The sequence below is a fragment of the Puntigrus tetrazona genome, chromosome 22, assembly GCF_018831695.1.
Source record: "Puntigrus tetrazona isolate hp1 chromosome 22, ASM1883169v1, whole genome shotgun sequence".
Taxonomy (NCBI): Eukaryota; Metazoa; Chordata; class Actinopteri; order Cypriniformes; family Cyprinidae; genus Puntigrus; species Puntigrus tetrazona.
The window spans coordinates 11,630,851-11,658,316 of NC_056720.1; the positions used below are offsets into that span (position 1 = coordinate 11,630,851).

Here is a 27,466-nt window from a genome sequence, read left to right on the forward strand (position 1 = left end):
ATACACTTTGATGCACTTTTGTAATGCGTGAAATTTGATGATAGACTGCATTTTGTGTTACTTTTTAGAACAAGTTAAAAAAAGACATTTATCTTTTATTTTTGCAGCGTATGAACTGTGATGTGTTTTGTTTTAAATATAAATGGAAAAATATGAAAAGATAAACTGTAAATATAAAACATAAAAACTTGGTAAACTCTTTATTTTACAACGTCCTTGTTAATGTGCTATTGCATTAACAATAGATTATGAATAATTACATGCAAGTAACCCTAAATCAAGCCGGAAGGCAAAACTCAAGGGTGAAGAATTATGCTATTTTTGTTTTCTTTGCACAAATAAAAGTATTCTCCTAGCATCGCAAAACTAAAGTTGAGCCACTGATGTCACATGGACTGTAGAGGGACTGATAGCTCTCAGATTTCATAAAAAAAAAAAAGTTAATTTGTGTTCCGAAAATGAACAAAGGTCTCGTGAGTTTGGAACAACGTGAGGGTGAAAAATAATGACATAATTTCCATTTGGGGCTAAACTAACCCTTTAATTAATACTACTCGGTGCTTAATTACACTGTAACAAGGACATCCTAAAAAAAAAGCGTAACCAAAAAAATCCTATGATGAATTTATCTATACTACTAAAATACGTGAAAGTTAGAGCTTTTGTATTACAGCCTTACCAAATTCTATATCGGTAACTTTTTACCGTTTTCGACATGCCATTTACAGTACTGACAAACACAGCCGCTAAAAAGCATCAAATAATGTTACAACCCAAATATTTCATAACAAACACCACCTATTTACGTTAAACACTCCATCAATCCTTCCAAGCGGATCGTTAAAACCTCTTAAGTCTCCTCCGCGTTATTATTGCGTCCCACGTGATTTCCTAATGTTTGACTAGAACTGTTACCGGCTTCACCTGTTATTTCATCACAAAAGCATCGTTTATTACATTACACTTATTCTCCTCGGCTGATGACAGCTGACTGGAACAAAGAATAAATATAGCCGAGAGAGTGGATGGAAAAGGGCCCAAACAGCAGTTTCCTGGCAGCACCGGTAGGCAAGCGAGGCTTGGAGGAGATGACAGAAGCCAAAGGATTAATGGTCCCATGGGAAGCCAAGGTAAAGCACGCCGCTCCATCCTGACATCTTTGTACTTGTAAGAGCACACAAATTAACCAGGCGACACGGTGAATAATGGTCAGGCCACTTCCATCAGTCCTATTTAACAATGCATGCAAAAGCTCTGAATGCGTTTTGGGAGGCCAGTGCGGGGACGAATATATAGAAGAGCGAGAGGTTGAAAAGATCGCGTTGATGTACGTGAGTCCCATGTCGAGTTGTAAAATCATTGGGCCTATAAACACTGAGCGCTCACTATATAACCCATTAGTGGGTTGGCGGTTTATAAAAAAAAAAAATGTTTTAAATGACTAAATCTTGCTTTTTCACGTGCCTGTAAATACAGCGGATGATTATGGCCGTAAGAATATTTTTAACGCGAGTACACTCCGAATACAAGCCATTAGTGAGAGGGGCAGCTTACCACAAAGAAAACACATCAGATGTGTGATGTGCTTGGCTGTCTGATGCATTTAAGCAATATATGAACTGTGCTAAAGTGAAAAAGACAGCTAGGATGGGTTAATTTAGCTTCTAGCCCGTGTAAAAGCCTTGGGTCTTCTGTCGGGTTGCCAAGTACTGTTCTCTCGGTAAGACGCTAGGCTGATTTGCATATTTGGTGTCCTTAAATTTGAGGTTAGGTCTCTCGTCGTCCTTTAGCTTCTGATTATAATAATTGTCTGGTAATATTTACTCTAAATAGCAAAGCGCGAGCAACCAAGTCATACAGGTTTACGCAAGCTAATCAACGATTTCATACAAGAAAAGCGGTTTAATGAAGAGGGTGCAGATTGGGGTCGGAAACTAAAATATCATTATAAGTGTATGTAGAAATGTTTAGATTGGATATTTTATGAATTTGTTGTATAGTAAGGCTTTCAACAATTACCAAAATGTTGAGTTTAAATAGAGCTTAATCTCATTTTCTAGCAATAAACAAATACATTTTGAAATATATCATTTTAAATACGTTAAAAAAGAACCTAAACATACATAAACACCTTTAAGAAAAACCAGAGGAAGAAGGTACCAGAGTTTAACTGCAAAAATTGCATTTTCATAGAAAATGAAAGAAAACTACTAACATTATCATTTATCTTCATCTTAATTATGTAAAAAGTATGAAAATGGAACGTGATTATTAATCAAATGTGTTTTTTGATTTAATTAGGTATTTAAATAGTTTAACTATGTAATGTTAAACGAATCAGGCATTCATTGTAAGCTTTCAAATGCCAGATGCAGAAAAGTTTAAGACCTCCGATACTGCTAAGACGACTTAATATCCACTGAGTACTTTACCAAACATATTAGCAACTTACCAAATAAAAAAAAAAAAAACTTATTATGCTTTTTTTTAAAAAAAGTGACGAGGTGCATCTTCAGAAAGCGCCAGTTGTTTCCTCAGTTTCCGTGGTTTTCTCTTCTCACCAAGCAAACAACAACAACATGGCTAACTACCAGTGCTCAAAGTAGCGTCTGGCTAGGCGCAAACAATTGGAAGAGGAGTTTCGCCGAGGGTTCGCAGCTGTTTGCAGATGTGTCATTCTTCCGCAGCATGTTGCTTCACTCACTGTGTCTCCCACTAATGACCAGGAGGTCTGAATCCACCAGCTCCCTATGGGCAGACAGCTGCCGCCCCACGCCATTCCTCTCCGGGCGTCTGTCGAGCTGCGCCGCTGGCTGTGATCCCGCCTGAACGAACTGCCGATCTGCTGTGTTGTGCCAGCATGGTGGCTAAGCCCACCGAAAGCCCGTCCAACCAATTTATTCCTCCCAGAATGCCAAGCAGGCTGTAATGGGGACACTGGGGACCAGAAACACTGGGGTCTTCTCACAGACAGGGGGCGACGCATTACAAAATGAGCACAGCCCACCCCCGAGAGACAGCGCTTCAGCTTTGTTAGGTTACAATACGGACCGCACGAAATTGGACAAACACATCGACGTCAATTTTATTTGTTGGAGGTTGTCAGACCACTGAACTTTTTGGTCGCGTTCTTGCCGCTAGTTTCACTCGTTTTGACGTTGTTAAAAATTGGATCATGAAAGTGCAGAGAGTTTCGACTGTTTTCGGGCTAGGGATGTAACGATACGATTCATAATATGATTCACAGTACACGTTTTTAAAATGAGATTTAAGACAAAGTATGAAAAGATAGTCAAGCTTAAAGTAAAAAAAAAACACAACAAGGGGACCGGAAGCTTTGAACAGTAGCTTTGAACGTGACTCAACCAATCAGAATCGAGGACTAATTGAAAATTTGAAAAGAAATTTCAAATCAAATAAATAATGCAAATAAAAGGCTTAAGGCCAATTTACACCAAGAACGATAAGCATAAAGACATCATCTGTTATATCCCCTGTTTATTATTTTCTAATCGCACACACGCTTTAAATTCTTGAGCTCATTATAGCGAGATTGATTCTAATTGGGCGTCAATGTTTTTGTTCTGAAAGTAATTCCAATAATATTTCTTCTCCGTGCCTTTATTAAGAACTATACATTTACTGTTATTTTTAAATAGCCTCTGTGTGAACGGGCCTTTAGCCTGTGCTCTTTCAACTAAAATTAGACACGACAACTGCATTATAACTAAATGATCTGATAGTATCATTTTGAAATTTCAAACCAAATCAGCGGATGGGCTGAATGAAAACGCAAACTGCAAATGTTCCCTCTCTTAAGACATTCAATACGTTCATATAAACCCCCACCTCCACCTGTATTATGATTTTTTTTTTAAACATCTCTGACTCCTGACATCCTGTTACATAATGGAGGTCAATCTGGCCCGGAACAAAAATATTTGCACCCTACCGACTTTCGCTGTGTTGACAAAAAACTATCTTCTATAATTGTTTGTCTTAAATCGAAATAAAAATCCGAAATGTACCCTTACCTATCTTCACCAAAAATAAACAAACGAAGCCTTTAAAACCAGCTAACAAGCTGTAACAGGCTACACAGTCCAGGCTAAAACATTATCATAAGCTGGTTTAAGATGCGTTTCTTTTTTTTCGCGAATTGAAAGAAATGATACTGCACTAAAGGATTCATTTCACATGAGAAAATGTGATCTCGACTATAACCGATGTTGGTATTTTTGACATAAAGCTCTTATTTTGCGGCTGCATGAGTACAGTCGCCCTACTGAACTTCTTTTGTCGAACCGACGAATCATGCAAGTCACGTACAGGCTCCTGATAAGCAGAGTGCCTTCAGAAACGTTTGGGCCAATGGCGAGCGCGCTTTAAATGTGCTAATTTGCCTCAGACCGGCAGCGCTTTCACACCGGTTAGAGACGCGCTTTAGATTTCACCAGCAAGGTGAGGCTGTTTTTATGGCCGGCGCTTTGCCTGATGACTTTTTTTTTATTCCCCTTAAAGAAATGGCCGGGGGACAGAAAATACGAGGAAATCGTAATTAACGCCAGCCTGATGAATTGAAACAAATAAGCGCGCCTCACAAAACAAGAGTTTTTTTCGGATGCCTGTATCGTCGCAATCCGTTTCCTGCGCACCTTACGGGATAAAACACATCGTCTGAGCTTGGCTTGTGACCCCCGGTCGACGTTTAAACCTTGCAGATGGTCTTAAAGGCTCTTCATCTGTGTGTTCGCCGTGTTAACACGCGACTTGTAAGTGTATCTGCGCCCGTGCCAATCTCAGGTTGGCACAGGTTTGTGCCAGAAAGCTGTTTTGTGGCATGTCTGGCACACCTAATCCAGCTGGTTTCCTCCAGAGCATGCCAACATCTCCCGTTTCCAAACACGCTTCTGATAGGTGGACAGCTGGCTAGCTAGCGGACGCTAGAGCAATGTGAAAATGAAGTTGTTGCTGTATTTAAATGTATTGCCGTATCAGCTTTACAAGCTATTTACGTGACATATACATATTTAAGGTGAGAAAAATGACTCGACTGTTTTACTAATACAATACAGCTCTATAAAATGTTCTTTAAATACAAAAAAGGGATTTTTTTTTTCACACATTGTGTGCTTTATATATTTTTATATTGTTAAATAAATATATAGACATTATTACTTTTTATTAAATGATTATAATTTAAATTATAATTAAATAATCATAAGTATTTAATTTTAATTCAATATATACTACAATTAATTTATTTATTATAGTGTATTTGTAATATTAAATGCATAAAATATTTATATGTTTGCCTGTTTTGAATCATATCATATACTTTTACGAATATAATGTATATTACATACATACACTTACAAAACTCTATAATTCTTTGTATTTGTGGTTAAAATTAAAATACTTAAATATCATTAAATTTTAAAAAATAATAAAAGCAAAATCATACAAAGCATGTTTATTATATATATATATATATTACACATACACACACACACACACACACACACACACACACACACATATATATATATATATATATATATATATATATATATATATATATATATATATATATATATATATATATGTGTGTGTGTGTGTGTGTGTGTGTGTGTGTGTGTGTGTATGTGTATATATGTGTATATAATATTTAAAATTTATTAATTTATAATAATTTATTTCCAATAATATTTTTAATAATGTATATTACATAGAAATATACCACTCTACAAAAAAGATTCTTTAAATGTTTAAATGTATAAATTCAACATTTTTATTTTACATTATGTATTTCTTTATTTGAATTTTTTCTTGATTTTTTGTTTCATCTTACAAAACAAAATTGTTGTCATAAACGCTTATAACATATCAGAAATATTTTTAATAATTAATAATAATTTAATAATTAAGTCCATATTTAATATTTTACTGAAATGCAATTTAGATATTCACATGACGTCACAAATCTTTTTTTTTTCTGTCCAGATTTGTAATAAACAGTTTTCACAAACCATAAAGATAAAATCAGGCTGCTGCCCTATTTTTTTTTTTTCTCATTCAGTATTGCATTTGAGATAAATGTAGACGTGAATGCCGAGGAACTGTGTGGAAGACGTATCCACAGCAAGTGCAAAATATTGTGATCTGTGATTACCTCCCTTTCACGTTTCATTAATGTCATCCAGATAGGGGCCGACCAGCGAGCCGCGTGCCCCCTACAGAGGGAACGTGCCACGGTTCTGTGGAGAAACATCTCAAATGATCCTTTACGATATCAGAGAGCGAGGATAATCAAGGATCTGTACGAATATTTATCATTTAATGAGGTGACAGGCTTTGATTTTAGTTTATGCAAAGCAGGTTATTGTCGGCATATTGGGACAAAAACGCAGTTGTGAATGTGTCGCTTCACACTATGAAGAAGCCGTTGAGCACCTGACTTGTCTGTCAATCAGAGCTGTTTTTGCTAGAGCTGCTCTGTAAATAGAAACACTGAAGAAGTAAGATAAAGATGAGCTCTGTCTGCTCCTCTATGTGGAAAACATTTAAAACAATAGTTGATTAATTATTCACCTCCATGTCGTTCCAAACCTGTAAGACTTTTGTTCATCTTTAGGTTTAATCTTCAAGTTTTTGTTGATTATCTATCTATCTATCTATCTATCTATCTATCTATCTATCTATCTATCTATCTATCTATCTATCTATCTATCTATCTATCTATCTATCTATCTATCATGCAAATATAAAATGCCTATAATATGCCTAATTAATCTTGCATAAAAACATTAACATTTAATTACAAAATAAAAAATATATATCCATATATATATATATATATATATATATATATATATATATATATATATGAATAAACGCCTAACTTCTTTAAAAGCGTTAGCTAATAAAAATTATACAGATATAAATAATACTAAAACAATAGACATTTTAATATGTTTTTAGAATCATTTAATAGTTACTATAATAATAATGAAAGTAGTAGTAGTAGTATTACTTTAATATGCCTGCACTATGTAAAATAATAAATGCATAATTATAATCATTCATATATAAATAAATAGAATAAAAAATAATTAATTAAAATTTTTAAATATAATCATGATTTTTTTGGTTAGCTGACTATGCATATACATAGCATACGCAATTATAAACATAGCAAATAATGAAATATAATGATAAAAATGTATGATATTTCATAATATATATATATATATATATATATATATTTATATTATATATATATATATATATATATATATATATATATATATATATATATATATATATATATATATAATACAGTAATTTATTACAAATTCTAAATGAATGTACAAACAAAAAATAACAAAAAACACATCTTTAAGGCCACTTGAATTTCGAAAATGTCTGGTTTGTGCTAAAAACGATCTAAACATTTATAAAAAACGCAGATGCGAACAAACAAATAAATCGAACAAAATCGAACCTAAAACGCATCTTAATTTCAGACAAAAAAAAGATGCGGAGCGATGAATAACTCGTCATTTCTGCCCGAACACATTCACACGGGTGTTTTTATGCACACAATCCAAACCAAAAACGCACCTCTAGAAAGGAGCTGCCGTCAAACTCATGGCAAGACACGGGCGTTTCACAGCGACCACTTTCCACTCAGAGTTTTAAAGGCAGGCCAGGACTTTTCAGTCCTCCGGAGCTTGATTTGATATATCTCGGTTTGATGCTTGTTGTCAGTAGCTGTGAGTTACAGCAGGCGCGCGGCGTGGATTAAAAAGCCTCTCCAGATTGCACTGGCCTTGCCCGTTCCCGCTCCGGCAGGACTTCAAGGTTCTGTGTTAACATTCTGAATCAGTCCCTGCATTCCCCTAAATTAATTCTCCTTTAAGCATATTTTGCTTCTCCCTTATTCCCTTACAACATTAATAGGAGACAGATGTCCATAATGGAGTCCAAGATTTGTATTTTTTTTTGTCTATGCGATGCATTAAAGAGATTTTTGGGCTTTTTTTTTCTAAATCCCAGGTGAAAATAAACAAAATACTACTGAACTGCTTTATCCATGCGGATGATAGACGTGATGGACTGGCAAACGCAATTCTGTTTCTCTTAAATGCACAGGAGAAAAACATGATTGATTGTTTCAAACCACCTTCAAACCGATTTATTACAGAATAATGTTATGCCATCTGTTGGGAAAAACAGACACGGATATTTATTTAATCCATAACCCTCTTAATTATGCAACAATATGGTGTTTCTTTAAAACTAGTAGAAACTAGGGCTGGGGATTCAGAATGCGTTCACTTTTAAATACTTGAACAGTAAATAAATGTGCGGTATGAAGTCGAAATTGGCCATATTTATCTTGTTAATGCAAATATCAGGTTTTACTGACAGTGACTCGAATGCGCAAATAAATAAATAAAATGAAACTTTCAGAATGAAAGTCAGAGTTCACGTCTTGAGAAAAATAAAAAAAAGTTCTGAATTGCTCAAAGACAAACTCTGAACTGCAATAAAAAAAATATATCTTTGTTGTAAGATAAAAGGTTAATTTAGCTAAATTACAATTTAGCGACAAACTGAATAGCAAGATGTAAACTCATGCAATAGCGATTTTTTTACCAGAATTGCATGGAAAAAGTCCAAATTCAGAATTGCGGTTAAAAAAATTCATTGTGAGTTAAAAGTCTCAATTAGCAAAAAAACTTTAAGCTCATAATTCAGAGAAAAACAGTCAGATTTGGAAGAAAGTGTGTTCATTTATTTATTTATTTTTGTCAGAATTGCGATAAAAAATTTAAATTGTGAGACGTGAAAAAGTTAACATTTTTGAGTCACTCAAAAGTTTGAGTTACTGGTTTTTTTGTTACTATAAACGGACTTGCTCACGTTCCTGAATGAACGACTCTTATGAGTCACTTCTGGCAATGAATCGTTTTAAAAAGTTCATAAATCTGTCTCAAATGTGTTGAATAGCACATTCGATTTACTTTTTTGCATATATATTTTAAAAAATTAAAATAAAAATTGTGTTTGTCATTCAGCCGTTCTGCCTTAAAATATTATAATTTCGAAAATCGTTTCAAAATTAGTTTAGTGTGCATAAACTTCAGAAATGGTGCAAATAGTATGCTAGTATGTTATTTAGACGAATCAGTCTACAACTCACTGAATCAGATACTGAATCTGACTGAATCTGAACCACAAGTGCAAAAACTTACTAAACGAATCATTAAAAACAGGGAGATGTTAAATCGGACCAGATGTCCGAATCTCCCATCGCTGCATCTCCTAAATTTGACTTTACTTGAGAAGATACAGCAGACCGGCACTGATTCTTCAACCGATCACGTACGCTACGTCTTTTCCAAGACCGATATTCCTGCTTTCTTTTTACGATAGTGCATCTCTGTTATTAGTCATGAGCTCGCGTCAGGGAAGCTAATCTGAAGTGAAAAGCCACTCATGCTCTGATCTATCCAATAAGCCTCCCCTGCCATCAAAGTGCTCTTTGAAGTTCATGTTCTCCAGACAGATTGGTTCAGGTGTCAGGTCAGAGTTCCTGTAGCCAAAGGTAACGGCAGGCATTTGAAGCCTTATTCCAATACCTTTATGTTCTTACCGGCACCATCATGTTTATTAGAAGCGGGCAGGAAGAACAAGCTTTTGTTCTCGAACAAGATGTGTCTTTATTTGCGCGAGATTTTGAGAGACTTTGTTGTCGGATCAAGATGGGCTTTCAAATCACTTAGTCAGCTTAAGGCAATTTTTGTCTTGTGACTACTGAGTAATCAGAAATAACATTTTACGTTAGTGCTACTGTATATGTAACATTTTACGGATGTTAAATAAATGATTTAATTTTTATTGTGGCTAATGTAAATAATAAATAATTAATATATATAAATAATAAATAATTATTATCATTATTATTGTTGTTATTATTATCAATGTATAAGTGTATATTACCTGAATCAGTTATTTAAAACCCTGAAAAATATTAGTAAATGTAAAAAAATCTAATAACAATAATAATAATAATACAATTTTAAATAAATAAATGCAGTTTATAAATAAATTGTATATTAAATAAAATACTAAGATATAATTATGAAATAGTATATTTTTTATAAATGTAATGGCTAAATATATACATTTGAAGAATTATTTTATAAAAATATTAAATACATCATAAAATGCTATTATTATTAATACTACTACTACTACTACTACTAATAATAATAATAATAATAATTGTTTAAATAAATCAATGAATAAATAAACAATAATGTGCATGCACTGTTAATGAATCAATTATTTAAAAACCCAAATGACATGGAATTTTTTTTTTTTTTTTTTTCGCCAGGATGGGGCAAAAACAATGGCATGACAGACAGACAGATTCTTTTGATGCAAAATAGCTAATTAAAATACTACAAATCTGTCCCTAAAAAGCGCATGCCTTTTGATGCCAGAATCACAGTACTACAGACAAAAAAGTATAATAAGTAATAAGTATAATAAAAAGTCCTATATAATATAGCATAGGTATAATAAAAATAAGATAATTAAAATGCACTGTATATGTTGATAAAAATAAAATTCCTTTTTATGTGACTCCATTGAAAATACAAGTAATAAACCTGAATTACCGGCCCGATCTTGTCACGCATAAAAATCCTGACTGTTGAGGCCCGGTAATTGTGACAAACTCTCTTCACAGCACGCCAGTATTAGAAAATCCACAGGTACATAACGCAAGAGCACAGTTATCGATGCTAATGTGCTGGACGTTTTGTTCACGCTTCATAGCAAAGGTTACAGATCTTCTAACTGCGAGGCTTTTACAACCGACTAGTGAGCACTTCTTTCTCCATTACCTGCACTCTCATTTGCCTTGCCTGGCGAGGTAATCAGCAGCCCATGCCGGACAACATGACACACACACACACACACACACACACACACACACACAGCTCTCGGTTCTAGCGAGCAGCCGTCGTTTAAAGGCTTTTTGCTGTGCCCTCTGAAGCAGCATGGGCTCTCTTTAATGGTGCATTGCTCCTGGAGTCCCCGCAGTACCCATGTGTATCTGCCAAGGTCTGGTGTCTGTCTGCTGCTGGGGTATTTTTGGAGGTGTGGTGAGCGTCATAAATAATGTACCTGTAAATGATACCCGTCTGGTCTCGCTGACAAATATAGCTTGGGGTTGGTTTGAGAGGGCAAGCCCCATCAAGACATTTCAGCCCTTTAGCGAGACGAAGAATTGCACTCAGAATTTCGCAGTTAAGTGTTCTGAGCAATCATAACGAAGAATCCGCCATCTTGTCCGACGAACTAATTAGACAAGGGAATAGACTACAGCGGACCGACAAGCCACTCGAAAATGATTTCTTCGATTTCTCCGCTCCATCTGAAAGCATTTTTACTACAGTTTACGGTTTTGATGCTCATTCATTTAATGCGTGTTTAATGCTTTAAGCGCGTTGCCGGCACTTGATCGGGGCAAAGTTTACGAGATTTTGTCCACGGAATGATAAGAGCACACAGCTTAACATATTTTTTCTTGTGTATTTTAACTCAAGCGCTGCACGCCATGGGTACAGCGCCGGACAAGACGGATTTTCTGTTCCGCAAAATAAGTAAGGAATTACTTAGCTTATTACGTTACCGTAGAAGCCAATTACAGCACAGCCAGTTATACCGAAAATGAGTTTCAGTTCAATCAGTGTTTTTCACCCCATTTTAACACGGATTTCTTTGGAGCTCTCGGACAAGATGGTGGCACGTAATACCTGCGTTCCGACTGGTCGGATCGCCTGTCAATCAAGCTCCCTGTGAACGGTCAATCGCAGCATAAAACAACACGGAAGAGCGGCGAGCGTCTATTCCCTAGCGCTCAGTTTGAAGATGCTGATGAATCACATTATCGCAGCGGGACCGGTGCCAATTCCAGAAATGATGGCGGGGATGAATTGTTACTAACGAATGATACATTTATATTTATACACACCGTACGGGTGCACACAAGAAAAAGAAACGCTCATGTTTTCATCCAGCGGCCATCTCCAGATATCCATTAGTCTCATTTTCACACAGTTTTAAAATATCTCTCTTAAGAGGCAGACAGCGTACGCTGTCATTTGACTTCGTCTGAACTGTCGCATATTTCTTTACTATCGGCTTAACTTCCTTAAGATTGTTTCAGAGGCTAAAGAAAAAAAACGGCAGAGTCTTAAATTATACAATAAAAGAAATATGGGGGGGGGAACGAAAATCTTTCTTACTGATAGATTGGACGGCCCCTCAGACTATGTTTGAAATCTCCGAAACAAGGACGTTTGCCGGTTCAAAACGACTGGGCTCTAACGAAAAAACCTTGAGAATGTAAATATTGTACGTACTTGATGTTTCTAGTGTGCGGGGCTTGTGTGGTTAGATCACAGTGGGCAGAGCTGAAAAAAAACATCTCTGTTTTTAATGCTGTTGTTCATGTTCGGTTCTCTATCTCTGATGCCATTTATGCTGCTGAAATTCAGTTCAGAGATATTATACAGTATATGAATTAATCTGATGCAAAGTTTAAAAAAAAATCGAATGGCCGTCATAACAATTGAGACAAATATCGTGTATAATTATCGAATATATAGTATACAGTGTGACATCATCGCAAGGTGTGAAAAAAGACTGAAAATCATGTACAAGCGGAAACAAAGGCAAAAAGCGGGGTTTATAAAAGCAACACGCCAACTAAATCTGAATTCTGACTCGTATTATGTCTAAGGATGCTTGTGCTGTAATCCATCTTTGGATTTTACATGTAATATTCATCAGGCTGAGTTTGCTCACTTGCCACGGAAAAACCTTGAGGTATTTTCAGGCCTGCCAAAAAGTGTGTCTGCGTGTGTGATGTAAGACTCGCAGGCAGTGTGTTAGGATGAGCCGGGTCTCAGAGCAGTTCTGGATGTAGTCTGTCGTAATCTCCTCCCATCTGCTAAAGGAGCTGCTCTCCCCGCGCAGCGCCCCGGCTCCGGCCCGCCCCATCTGGGCTTTTCGGACACTCCAGCGCACTACCCTGACCTGTGTGAACTTGTCTGTTATATCGTCATGCAAAGAACGCTTCTCAGTTTTGAGTCAGGTTTTACCTGCATTGTGGGGATCAGACGCAAACGCAAGAATCGTAAAAATTTACACGGGGCAAAGCCAATTGCACCGATGAGAAAAGGGGTTTAATAAAATAATGAATATACCATAATGACAATAAAAATGCTGAAAGGTTTTTTGTGGTTAGGGCGTAGGGATGTTATCTAAAAGTGACATTACCTTGGGAAAAGGCTGATAAATAATAGAGCTGTCAATCATTTAAAATGATATTCAATTAAAAAAATTAACTGCATGTTGAAATTATAATTATATGGAATAATCATTTAATGATCCTTTATGAAATTACAATTGATAAAATGTACTGTTTTTGATTTTTGTATGATTAGATCTGTCCAATAGATTAATCGTGATTAATCAAATCCAAAATAAAATGTTTACACCATATATTATATATATATATCTAAACACACACACACACACACACACACACACACACACCTGCATATATATATTTGCACTTTAAATTAATTGATTGATACAATTATAACATATATAAATAAAATAATAATGATTAATGATAATAAATAATAAATTATAATGAACAAATACTATTTATTAATTTACATTTTTTTATTTAGTGCTTGTTAATTTACAATTAGATAAACAATAATATAAATACTTAGTAATTAAATATGATTAAATATGAACACTTATCAACCAATATTTGCTGTAAAAAGTCCCCCAAATTAATAATTTAATTCTGGCAAATAAAACATTGACCAGATGTGGTTTTAGATCTTGATATATGTATTTTTTCAACAGAGCAAGATTTCTTTTTGTCACACATTATTTTCTTCTAAAGTAAGAGTACTAAATGGACACAAATTTCAAAATGCATAGGTCTATATAGCTCTCTCTCTCTCTCCCATATACACACACACATATTTTTTTTTCCTGTTACGCGTGTGTGTGTGTGTGTGTGTGTGTGCGTGTGTAAAGTGGATCCACAAATCTATCTTGTCCTTCATGTGTAAGAAGGTGAGACTGACAGTTTTTTGTGGCATGCTCGTACATGTAAGATGAAATATGTCCTCATGTGTCCTGAACACATGATGTGTGTGTATGAGTGTGTGTGTGTGGCACTGGAGAACACGACAGCTTTAATGAGATGGCTGCATATGAAGGGCTGTCATTAGTGCTGAGAGAGGCAGCAGCCTGGTGATTGCAGTGATTTGGATCTGCTCTTTTTGACCTGTCCGACCAATCAGAACACCTCAAGAGCTCGCTTCAGAGCCCATGCAATCAGCCACCACATTGGCCCACTTACCAACAGCCACCCAGTAAAGCGGAGTATACATGTAAGAACAATGTTCTCCAGTAATCATGCAAGAGATGCAGTAAAATTGTGGGTGAAATAACACTAAATATATGTAATAATAATAAGCCAGAATTTATTCACTCTCATATCTTTCATCAAAAAAGGAGATGGTTAGTCATATGTTTATGCTGCTCTTTTCCACACAATGAAAGTCAATGTGGTTCACTGATGCGCTGACATTGGCTATTTTATTTTTCATTTCTATTTTATTTTTCATTTCTATTTTATTTTTTCTTTTTGTGAGCGATCGGCCATTTTAAGCGTTGCAATTTAATTTATAGTCTTTTGAAAATAACAACTATTAAGTTTCAGTAATTGATCTAATTCTATTAGAATAGGGATATACACTCCACAATAATGAAACAGAGCAATGATTTGATTGGAACTTCTTTCCAGAGTTTTTTATTTTTCTCCAACTGAAGAAAAATAAAACATTTAGATTAGCCAATTAGAATCCGCCTGATTTTAAAATGTGCAACTTCAAATTTGTCAACCAATCATTTACGCCACACTTGACTTACAGAGAAGTGCAGCTTAAAAACTTTGTGAGTTTGAGGACATGATTGTGAGTAATCATGACAGAATCACACGCAGTGATATGTGAACTATGTAAGTCCATCTCTGCCACTGAATCAAAAAATACAATTGTGCTATATCACAGTTCTCATTTTTATTTTCAGAATTTTGTGTTACAAACTCGCAATTCTGACATTTTCTCCTCATAATTGCATGACATAAATTTGCAGTTGCAGTATTGAATTTGAATTTACATCATGCAATACTTAATTTGAGTTTATACCGCTCAAGTATGAGAAAACAAAGTCTGAATTGTGAGAGAAAATCTCACAATTACCTATTTTAAAATGTTTTATTTAGTGGTGGAAACTAGCTTCCATAGTAAACTGTTGTTTTAAACAACCTGGAAGCAACACCGGTGTTTCTATGTAGGGTTAATGGTAGGTGTGATACGAGTCTCAGAAAGAGAAAACACAAATAGCAACATCTAAGCTATTCAATCTGACTTGTATTTTCCCAACTCTTTAGTCTGAGATAGAGGAAAACAAGTTTCATCAACCTATCTTCAGTCTTCCCGCTTGATAGAAGCAGATAAACCATTATAAGAATGGCAGGCTAAAACCCTGTCACCTTTGTCCAAAGCCTTTCTCTAAGGAAAAAGCAAGAAGAGTTTGTTTCTCAAGGTGATTGTAGCAGTGATAAGGGAGCAGTTCTTATTAGGGGTGACAGCAAAGGGGCTGTGGCGGCAGTACTGACTGGATAACCTTGTGCCTGCTCGCCCTTCTGTGCTAGGCTCCTCTGCCTTGCCTCGGTGGGGACACAATCTGCTGGCTGGAATTACCTCGCAGCTGGAGGAAAACTAAACATGATTTCTGACCTTTACTTCTTGTGTTCAACAGTAACCTTTGGTGGTCCGCTTGCACAGACGGGCTGAAATGAATTCCCGACCGCTGCGCTTGCGATTACGTGCATGTTGAGGCTGAGAATGACGAGAAAATCAGCGGTTGAAAGATGTTCCTTCAGCAGCCGTCCTCTGTCTGGGAACCTGCTCGCTTGAAATGTTAATTGAAGTCATGTTTCTTTGATGGGGTTTGGAAACGTTAAGATACAAGGTACCTCATTTCTGCTTCCCCAAATATAGCTGCTAAAGCTAACACTCGGTTTAAAATGATATATTCACAGAGCAGATACCACGATAGTTCTTAAGCTACTTCATTTCTGCTACGCCAAAAGTAGCAGGTAATGCTACTGCAAATGTTGATACTCTGTTAGAAATGATCTTTCAATCAAAGCTTTATTCTTAGCCCAGGTGTATATGTGACTCAACTTAGCCTATGCTTATGTGCGAAGAGCATTAACATATATTTTTTCAGACATTTAGACCAGCCAAGTGTAATTGAAAGGAGTAATCTGGACCCCTTTTTCCCTTTCTGAGGAAAAGCTACAATTATTCTGCAGTACTCGTTCTTGTCTGCTTATTACAAGCTTATTGCACAAATAGCTTCTTTTAGCATGCAAGCTAGAATGCATGTGCATTTTGAAAGAGGGTTCCTTCCGATGAACTCATTATTCCGCAGCGATCACCCCACTCACTGACACACTCCACATCTACCCCTGACTGTCACATCCGAGCAAATTCATGCAATCGTGCCCACTATCCTTTAGACTGGAGATAATGCAGGCATGGTGAAGTGCGGCTAAATCTTAACCACAAGTGGAACCTAGCAGTTAGTCAAGGCGCTGAGGGGAAAATTGACCTGTTCCATTTTAGTTGAGAGGTTGAGCATGTGCATGTTTTTCAATATGATTTGAAGAACAAGATTACGGTAGAATTTTCATTAGACTCAAATTTGATGTTAATTCCAAATGTAAGGATGGGTTCCATTTTTTGGAAGATTCTAAACCTGTCCATGAATCATGCACAGAAAATTCTAAACAGTAATGTTCTTTTAGTTATTAATTCAAATAAACAACGTTCTCTCATTTCACAAGTGAATATCAACACCAAAAGGGGAACAGGGGGATCACCAACACAATTCAAACAACTGCTTGCATGAGCCTTGGAAAATCCATATACTGTGCTGGCAGGCGTATGTGGAGTAATTCTATGTTATTTCTAGGCTAGGAGGGAAAATTAAGACATGAAACCTGTCATTGAGATGATTCCACTAAAAAAGACTAGATGGTTGGTTTTGGGGGTACTTGCTCAAGGGGGTGGGACTTTTGGGTGGGTTGGGGGTTGGGTATCAAAGTGACTAAAGCTGATTTATCCTGTGTTAGAGCTCAAATGCCTCTGAGAGGCATTGAACAGCCCTTCAAAAAGCAATAGCAGCCACCTTTATATCCAGCCTGTGCCAGTCATCAGGCCTGCATGTGAAGCAAAATCAATCTGTTTCATATCGGAGATACCAGGGGAGAGGGAGAGAGTGTGTGTATGTGAGTGTACAATCTGTCCCCAAAGCTCTTTTTAATGACACATGCTGCATAACAGAGCAAGGATAGAAAAGTGTTCAATAAGGCAAACATGCTGTTATCTGGAGATGAGGACTAATATAAAAAGGCTCAGATGGTACAGAGGGAGTTGTCAATCAAACATACTTTAATTTCTATTTTCAAATTCCCTTCCTTTTCTGCTCAGCATGGACACACTTGCTTGGGCAGAAGTCCTTGCTAACAAAACAGCCTTGGTAGAAAAACCACCCAAACAGCAAGCCAAAAAAGATTAGCACACAGCCAATAGCAATGGCTGGCAATGGTTACCAGCACTTACGGCATCCTCATAAATTCAGAAATGCACCTTTTATCGGGCAGCGCACTGTTCATTTAATGATAACCCACATTATTAATTTAACTAGGCAGCATGTCAATCAGGTGACCCGTCCAGGAGATTCCTTCTAATCCATGACCGCATGCAGATTGAAATGATTATAAAAAGCATCTAGAAGAACAATTTAATCACATTAGCTCTATAGACTTAATAACCACTGACTGAAAGCCCTTGCGGAGGAGGTTCCTTGAGGTTTAGAAGGTCTCTTCCTTTGTTTTTCTTTGAACAGGTGTGGTGACCTTTCAACCACTTAATGAGATTACGAGCATAATTAGAACTAGAGCCACTGAGGGTCCCAACAGTCAACCCACTTGAACTCGAGAGAATAACCAGTGTCCATCTGGGTGCCACCTCGGAATTAGAGAAAGTAACGTAATTAAGTCCTAACGCATGGATCCTCAACTACCCCAGGGACAAGAGGACGTGCCCATGAAGAAAAAGCAGCATTAGCGCATATGGCTTGCAAGCACTGCCTAAAGCAGTAGAAAGCCTGTCAAAGCAGGACACTCTAGGATTGGCAAAGAAATCCCCGGCAACCATTAAAGTCACAACGGTGTTGGATTGCTCCTGGGGTGCTACTCTGAGCTGTTCATTTAGGATGATGTGCAACTATTGGGCCTGACCTAAGCACACTCTCCATCTCCAACATGGTCACCGAGAGGAAGGCAATAAGGGACCCAAGGAAACCCAATGGGTGCCAAGGGACAGCTAAGGCTGGCCACTCACAGGGAAGTCCAAAGACAGCAAAGTGTCAGAGTCAATGCGAACACACACCTCTACAATGGCAAAATCAATGGGGTTTTATGAGGCATCAATCTTCTCTACAAAGGCCTGCTTGTCTACAGCTGGGATGGACCAGGGGATGTGAGACTTTGACATTCACCTTTTTCCAAAAATGGCCAGGGAAGGATTTTTGAGATTTTGTTGACCCATGTCTAATGGTTTCTTTCATTCCCTTGAAGATTCTTATGTCTGCAAGGTGGTCAGATTGTGGGAATTCTTTAACAAAGAGAATAAAGGTTCATTGATTTTTATAGTACTTTTCAAATGACAAATGATGTTGTCCATTTAGATCATGAGGGGGCAATTCTACTCTTGGAGGGCCACTGCAGATTTTAGTTTAACATTTAAATGAACACGCTAAATTTAAAAATAAAGACTTTTTTCAGGTGTGTTTGATTAGAAATCAAACAAAGATATGCGGGACAGTAGTTTCACTGCTGCCAATTCCCAGTTAGGCCCCTCAATTAAAAAAAAAAAAACAGCTTGAAAAACACCCATTTTGCTTTCTTTTACACCTTTTCAAGATCATTAAATCCTCCACCATAGGATGCTTCCATGGGTGCATCCAATAGACTGATCTATTTACAGTAAACAGCAGATCAGATGCTAGAGACCCAGAATTAAGGGTCTTGGCAAGTGTCCTGCTATATAATTGATTGTTAGGCAAGTTGTGCATCCTCGGCCAACCTCGCTCTACCTTCCCCCCAACATCCATCCCTGTGGCATTTACACCTTTTGTTTACAATATGCCCCTTGATTTGACCAGACATCGAGTTGGGGGTCTGGGGCTCAGGGCTCCCGTTTCAATATCTAAGCTAATTACTTTTTAATTTACAGTGTGTCGTTAATGGGCTTGGCAAGGGGAGCAAGGTTAGACAGGCAGCAGAAGCCACTTCCCTTTCGTTCACTAGCAACACGGCCTCCTTAATTAAAATGAATAATCTGGGCATCCATCAGATAGATGGAGAGAAAGAGAATTGTGAAGAAAGAAAGGTAGGACCTGCAGAAAATTTCAATGCAGGGTTAGAGTGGTTTAAAAGGTGGATCTGTTTTCGATTAACATGATCCTTCAAGAACAAATTGAAGGAAAGAATCTAAATGCCTATACCAGGATCTCATATCGGGTACCAGCATCCAAAATGCATCAAACAGTGGTGGCCAATTTTGCTGAACTTTTCAGCAGGGAGAAAGGCAAGCAAGTTCATGTATGTTCATACAAAAGATACATCAAGAAAAAAAAAAGAACAAGACAACTACCTCCACGGCTCTCGCTGTCAGCTGGCTTCACCTGGATGGGGCGAGTCATCTGGAAGAAGAAAAACAGTACAGACAAGACAAAGGGTTAGTTCAGGCACAGGCAACTGCTGTCACCACAATAAGCCAACAGCCCCAAACTATGTCCGTCACAAAGTTTGGATCAAATGCAAAGATCCACATGTCGGTTTGCAGGGCACATACAAAATACAAGTGTGGTGATTTGTACCATCATGTTTTCACATTACTCGCACCCTGTTTCTATTTTAGAAGTGCTGCACAGCCACTCCAGGCACAGCTCTTGTATGTTTTCTCCATCTAAAATAGACGTATTTGCACATATCCTGTGTTTGCATTCCATTTTATTTAAGCATTCAATCAGCACCAGGGCATATGAGGACAAGGTTTTTGAGCATACCTCCAGACAAAACCCTGAAGGCACCCCTGAGTCAGTTCACTCAGAAAATGTATTGCTAATGCTCCGGGGCAGCTACTCTAGGTACAGCTCGCATTTACTTATATAGGTAAAGACTGAAATTTTCAAAACGTTTTGCCACGTTTGACACATTTCAAGAATCCAATGCAAAAATACTGTATAATAAAATTAGCTTCTTTAGCTTAAAGTCCATCTCTATGTCTAAAAAAATCACTGGCATCATCAGCAAGCTTTTTTGTGTTTGCTCCATAGTGCTCGCTTGGTTACAGTCTCTAGCGGCGGTGGCAAGGAGGAAGTGAAATGCAACAACAATTAAAGTGGAGGCAGTGGCGCGAGAGAGAGAGAGATCAATGAAGCCCTATTGATCCCTGCCCCTTAGGCTGTGGAGAGTGTCTGGCAAGGAGGGATTCTGTGGGTAGAAGGCTCACGGTAATCTACTAAAGCCTGATAAGAATGGCATTTGTTGGATTAGATGCCTCTGTCATCACAGTTTTTGTGCTCCGTATTTCGCTCAACCATTTTTTTTCCCATTATCCCCATAAAGGTTGAAGTTTGACTGGTTCTTATTTGACGAACTTGAGCAAAACAGAAATAAAAATATATATTGTTTGTTTGTTTTTCCTTCTTTTGCCCATCGTTCAAGGATTCAAGCGGATTTTGCTGCAGGATCAAAGGATGTTCAAAGAGTTTTTCGATTCTCCCATTTATTCCTACCTGGGGATGTAATGTAGAAAGGAATGGTATAAGCATGGACTATTGAAGCAGTATAAGCAACTTTATAAAGTGATTCATTAATATTTTATGTCCTTTCTATCGGGGTTTATTTTGTGATAAAGCACATTTGATTCATTAGCATAAATGCTGATTAATGCAGAGCTTTAAAATCATGGTTACACTTTCTTTAATTGTTGAAAAACAGGACAGATCCTGTCCTAAAGGCCTAATTGACACTATAACATCCATTCCCCAGCATCGTAATCCAATGGGAGCTTTCTATCGATCCAAAACAAACTGCTAATAGCAACACAGCAGGCCCAGTTTGCATGAAAAAGGGCCAAGAGCTGTACGGAGATTTGCGACAAGATTACCCAAATTTGCAAAGTGCCCTTTGCAGGCTCCCCGACCATCTGTAACCTGAAATTAAGCCTTTTTTAAAGCTGCAGCAACTTTCGTTTCATGTCGACGCCAACTCAGGAGCCAGAGAAACGTTTCAGAGAAGATAGGATCAACATTTTGTCTTTCTCCTCAACATATTTTCTTTTACTGTCCAATTGTGTGTGTGGGGGGGGCAAACTGAAAAAGGTCAGTTTTAAAGACAGGCCAGTCCCATAAAAGCATGACTTGTTCAAGGAGAAACACCATAATGGGATTTTAAAATGCCTTAATAACATGCTGATATATGAGGAAGAGGGCCAGGCCAGATTCATTAAGTGTTAAACGTATCCATTTTCACCTTGAGGAACCGAATAACCTTCCTCTGAGAAATTATTCCATAAATTTATCCATCGTAAATAATAACTAGCAGGGTCTAAGTCTTTGTGCAAAGGGGAAAAGGCAAAATATATAATTCTTATGAAGGTCAGAGTTCAGTAGCTTTGTCATAGACTTCATTTAAAGTAAAAAAAAAAAAAATAAATCGTCTATGTCATTATGACAACTCGGACGTTCTCGAGCAAAAAGACAAAAACAATCCAACGGGCGTAATTGTGAGACATAAACATTCCAAACAAATCATCTGACAAACACAAACCGTGGCCCACATTACATCAAAACAGACGCTTTTATAAACACATCGCAATATGCATGCAACACTGTGGATGTAATGCCTTGTAATAAAGCAGAATCTGTTATTCTGTTTTGCAAGAGAATGCATTCAGAACTACCTCATACCTGTAAATGCCATCAGTGAGATGTATTCCTAACACATTGGACTTCCGTGTAAGGTTTATGGATTCACCTCTCTAACTAGTCACTGTCCTGGTCATAAAATGCTGCTGTAATGGTCCATTTGTTTTCCTAAGAGCAATGTGTTTCTCCCTTGTACATTTAGTATCGACGGAACTCAGTTTATTGCATTTTTCTCACCTCTAATGGGATGGCGTACACTTCGAGCACACTCACACACACATTCACATATTTTGATCCCCATTGACTTCCACAGTATAGACTGCCATTGTTAATATATAAATATAATATATATATATATATATATATATATATATATATATATATATATATATATATAAAAATAATAAACATTAATTTGGATGCAATTAATCACAATTAAATGTGATTAATTGCAATTAAAGGCCATAAATCATTCGACAGCACTAATAAAAAATACTATGCATTTATATAAATGATATTTTAAAATGAACATTAAAAAGTCTGAGTTTAAATAATAAGTAAATATATAACATTATTTATTAAAGCATTTTTAAACTACATTTTGGAAGTGGCTACATCACTGCTGCAAACGATTAAGTAAGTGGTAAAGACACAACTGACCAAGGCCATCCTAACCATAAATGACCTTTGCAATTTCACACACATTTAGATGCTCCAGAAACAAAACGAACGGCAGCTGACAAACTTGTTCCGCCGTCAGGGAAAGCGTTCATTTAGCTTGAGTCCTGAGAGAGCCCACCACGCCTCTCCGCTGCTTTTGTGCCTTTATTGCCCAAGCGTTCTCTACTCATACGATAAAACAAATGAGCTTGCCTTATGCTGCGTTCCTTGCACAAAAACAACAACAACACGTGTTCTAATTGTGATAGATTCAAGGAGGTTTCCACACTCAGAATGGCCAATGCACCGAGGTCCAGGCTAAAGATTGAGGGACGGAGGGAGCTGTAGAGGATGGAAGGCAAAGGAGAACTGCCTGCAACTGCCAGATAAGATTGCTTCTCATTTGAGTGGCATTTCCAGAGCCGTGACTCCACCCTATTGCTCCCCCGCATATGCTGATAGACTCGTGCTGGCGGAAACGCACACTTATACGTTTCCCGCCCGCAGCAAAAGCGCCGGCGTCCCTGTGTTTGCCAATCTGTTGTTTAAACTCAGCGGAACAATTCAAATCCCCACGTCCCAACAGGAGCGTGTCAGTTGCATCTCGTTTGGGATGATGCACACGATCCTCCAGGTCCCCAGCAATCCCGACCGGCGCGCACGGCGAACGTATTCTTCGGGATTTCCGCCATAGCTACGGGAACAACTGTCTCTTTGTCCTTGTCATCTGTTTCTTTAAGCATACAATACTCGATAATCACGTTGTTTGCCGTGCTGCTGTCTTTCAAAAGGGGGAGCTATCAAACAGGGTAAACAAAATACAGTGGGGGATATGAAACAGCCATTCTCCTGAGAGACAGTCTGTTCTCCTGTAGTGATGTTTGATTAGGCACCGCTGTGCTGGGGTAGATAGAAATTCAGTACAAGCTGCTCCCAGCAAACCGGGACTGTTGCCTTGTTGCCTCCGTCGTCTATGATGAATGTGAAATAATTCCCATATTTGTATTACGCCGTTTTGTCATAAATCGCAAGCAGGACAAACAGTCAACATGGACGAAATGTATGGTTTGCTTTGGTTTTACAAACCGTGAATGAGAAAAAGATGCTGTTTTACTCAGCAGTCGAACTAGGATTTTTATTGTACACTATTTTTTTTTCCAGGTCAGTGGCGTCGTAGAATCTCTGCTTGCAGAATCCTGTTAAAAACAGACTTTAGAGCTTCGCTCACCTGCTGGGCTGTACGTTCAAAAGGCGTTTCGCAACACATCCTGTTTTTTTTTTCATTCGCATGCATTATTAAAATGGTTCACCACTCGCAACAGTACAATTTTGCACTTTAAAAGAGTGTTATAAATCGGAGAGTTTATGAAGCACATAAATAGTATGTTTTTGTTTCGTGTTATAACGCATACATTCAAAAGTTTTGGGTGAGAGTTTTTTAATATTTTTATTTAGCGAGGCCAATAAATTGAATGTAAAATTCTTTTTCAAATAAATGTTCTTAGAATTTTTTTAGATAGATTTTTTTTTAATTAATAATTTGAAAATTTGAAAAAGTTCTTTAGCAGCAATTCAGCACATTGGAATTATTTCTGAAGGATCAATGGAGACTAATAAAATTCAAATATTTTAATTTGTAACAATTACTGTTTTTAAATAAAATAAAATAAAAATAAAAATAAATGCAGCATTGGCAAGAAAATTGACCAAAAATGACCAAATATATATATATATATATATATATATATATATATATATATATATATATATATATATATATATATATATATATATTTTTTTTGGGAAAAAATTGACTTTGTATAAATAAATATAAAAATAATTACACAAAAGCTGTAAATGCTCTCTAAAAAACTCAATAATAGACAATTTTAATGTCTTTAAATTTCAAACAACTATTATAAACAACAAACAAATAAATAAAAACTAAAACATAATTTTAAATTCAATTTCCAATTAAAATATAGCAAACCTGCAGTGAACAAACTTGACTAGTTCAGAGTCAGGAGATTGTGTGTGTGTGTGTGTGTGTGTGTGGGAGAGAGTGTGCCGGTGGTTTGGCTGGAGTTTAACAGTGAGATAACAGCCTATTCCCTAATCATTATTTAGCATTAGCAGGCCATCAAAGCCCCTTCTCCTCTGTTATTCCTAATAGGAAATAAACACCTTTTGACTGGAGCATCCCAGCTGCGATAATTAATATTTCAATTATTGATTTGAAAGTGCGCTGTGTGGTGACAGCCTTGGGCCTCGGCTCAACTAATAAATCTACCGTACAGGAAGGTGAGAGCGGAAGAGAGAGGGACAGCGAGAACGAGAGTTATTCTTCCATCTCCAGCAGCTAGTCTGCTTTCAACACAAAGCAACAAAGTAAGAATTGTAATGCTGCATAATACGGGCTGCATTTATGAAGCGTTTAGACCCGGTACTCATTTGATTAAGTTTTATGGAAACGAGTGGTTGAGATATCCCTCAAAACAATGTTCCTTTACTCCTCCACAGGAGTTTCAAACAACACGAGGGGAAATAAATGACAAAATTAGCATTTTTGCGTAAACTGCTCTTTTAAAATGTAAGCCGTTTGTTTGCCAGAGACTCTCAGAGGAAGAAAATGAGACAGAAAATGGATGAGCGAGAACGAGGTGAAGAAGTATCTGCCAGCGTGTGTGCGTGTGAGGTATTTTGCTCCCAGCACCTCTGCGGAAGCCCTGATAAGAGTATCGACTGCACCGACTTGTCAATCGCAAGCGTCTGAAGTCGAAAACTTCAATTCGCACAATACTGGAGGTCGGATGTAGCTCCAGTGCCTTTCGACCATTGACACCACGCTCTCCGAGCAATCCGGGACGTCCGCAGTGCTCGGAAAATGTCTAACGCAGCGGTCCAGCTAACATCGAGTTATCTTACGTCACATCTAGCGTGCGCTTTCTGTCTGACGTCCCTCAAAAGGTCAGCGGTCTAGATTAAATCTCCCCCCGCCCCTTAACGTTCCTCGGCCTCCTAAGTTCGCACCGCAAGACGTAGCTGCTGACCTTTTGCAGCGCTGCGACCAGGAAGACCGTCTGAAAAACGGCGTCTGCATGAGAGTGTACAACGGTTCCTGGAGTGAACTCAGTTTTAACACGGGTTCACCTGGAAGTGGATGAAAGGTCCGAGCTAAAAAACTCAACAAGAACAAATAAAAAAAAAAAAAGAAAAGAGCGATAAAAGGCTCTAATCCTACAAACGCTCGCAAGCCAGTCACCGGAGTGTCAAAGCGAGATAAAGAGAGAAAGGTAGTGCACAAGAGAGATTCCCTGACTTCACAGCTGCCGTGGTCTTTTATCAGGGGAAGGGCATCTTTCCCAGACATCTCTGGTAAAAGGCGTTTGCAGCTCAAAGAAAACCATCGCTTTCTGGAAAGAGAAGTGAGGTGTGTTAGAGGGGGAAAAAAAATCTGTCAACAAATTCCTAAGAAGCACCATGGTGTTTGTTTTGATCTCTTTTTATTCTCGATTTCGTTTCCAGCCCTGTCTCGTAGAAACTATTTGAAGAGCAATTGGTGGCGTTTCATGTCAAAATGTTGGCAATCATGTTTAACGACTCTTACGTCTTCAAAGTTTCGTAATGACAGCTTTAAAAGTAGAGCATGTCAAAAGAAGCACTTCTAAGCTGAAAAACTCACCTGCTGATGATTGGGCCACACCTTCTCATGAATAATGAATATACCTGAACACTATTATACTCATTTACATACATCTAAGGAAGCCACGAGGGTCCATGAAGTCATCTCCGAGGCTGGGACACACACCAAGTCGACGGTCAGGTTAATCAGTTTGTCTGAATATTGAATCAGGGACGTCGGGAGCATTGGGGAACCACATGAGCCGCTTGATGTAAAGAAAGTTATCAACATTACTGATATTCAAAATGTTAAGCAAGAGCTGCTTTGTTTACATTTCATATTTCTATGTTTATCTCTTAAGCCTTTGTTCCAGTTTCTCAGTTTGAATGATGAATATTTACTATAGATAACTGCTGATACAGACATCAAAAGTATGTGCGATGTATTCGAGTGCAGCTTTTTTTGTAAGCGTAAGGAGACAACACCGTCGGCTTTCATCGCCACTGGCGTTGGCTTGGTGTATCTGTGCCTTAACAATGTTGTGTTGTCCAAATCTCATTCTATTTTTCTCAACATAAGTTGTGCAAGTGATCTCAACAAAACAGTTCTTGAGACCTAGACAAAAAAACTGGTTTTTGACTTAAATGTTCTTGTGATCTCAACAAAACACAAGCTTTCTTAAAATCTAGACAAAAAATTATTGTCGGTTGAATCCCTGACTTAATTTTTGTTGTTTTCTCAAGGCTTTGCTTGACTTTTCTCATAGTTTGCTTTTCTCAAGATGGACATTTTCTTGACATGTCAAAGTCGCTAAAGATCTAGAGGAATTGGTTTCCTTGGGATATCTTGACCTGAATATCTTGTGAAACCCTGACCTTGAGTTTTCCATGATTCTTTATTACTTTTGCTTTGTTTATCTGGCTAAAACCAGCGCTATATTTCTGTTTAGAAACAAGCCAGGCCATATTAAATAAAGTATGATGTATATACACAACTGGT

General features: G+C 37.4%; 1 protein-coding gene across 3 annotated transcripts in view; it reads right to left on the bottom strand.

Annotated features, from left to right (window-relative positions):
* The window catches only part of LOC122327734 (CUGBP Elav-like family member 5), a 1,183,696-nt gene extending 1,163,724 nt beyond the window's left edge, over positions 1-19,972 (bottom strand). For all 3 annotated transcript variants that reach the window (XM_043223306.1, XM_043223305.1, XM_043223304.1), the window contains exon 1: positions 19,905-19,972. In XM_043223306.1, the coding sequence (XP_043079241.1) occupies positions 19,905-19,953 (49 nt within the window). In that variant the 5' untranslated portion in view covers positions 19,954-19,972. The remainder of the gene's footprint in view (positions 1-19,904) is intronic.
* Positions 19,973-27,466: the final 7,494 nt, after the last annotated feature.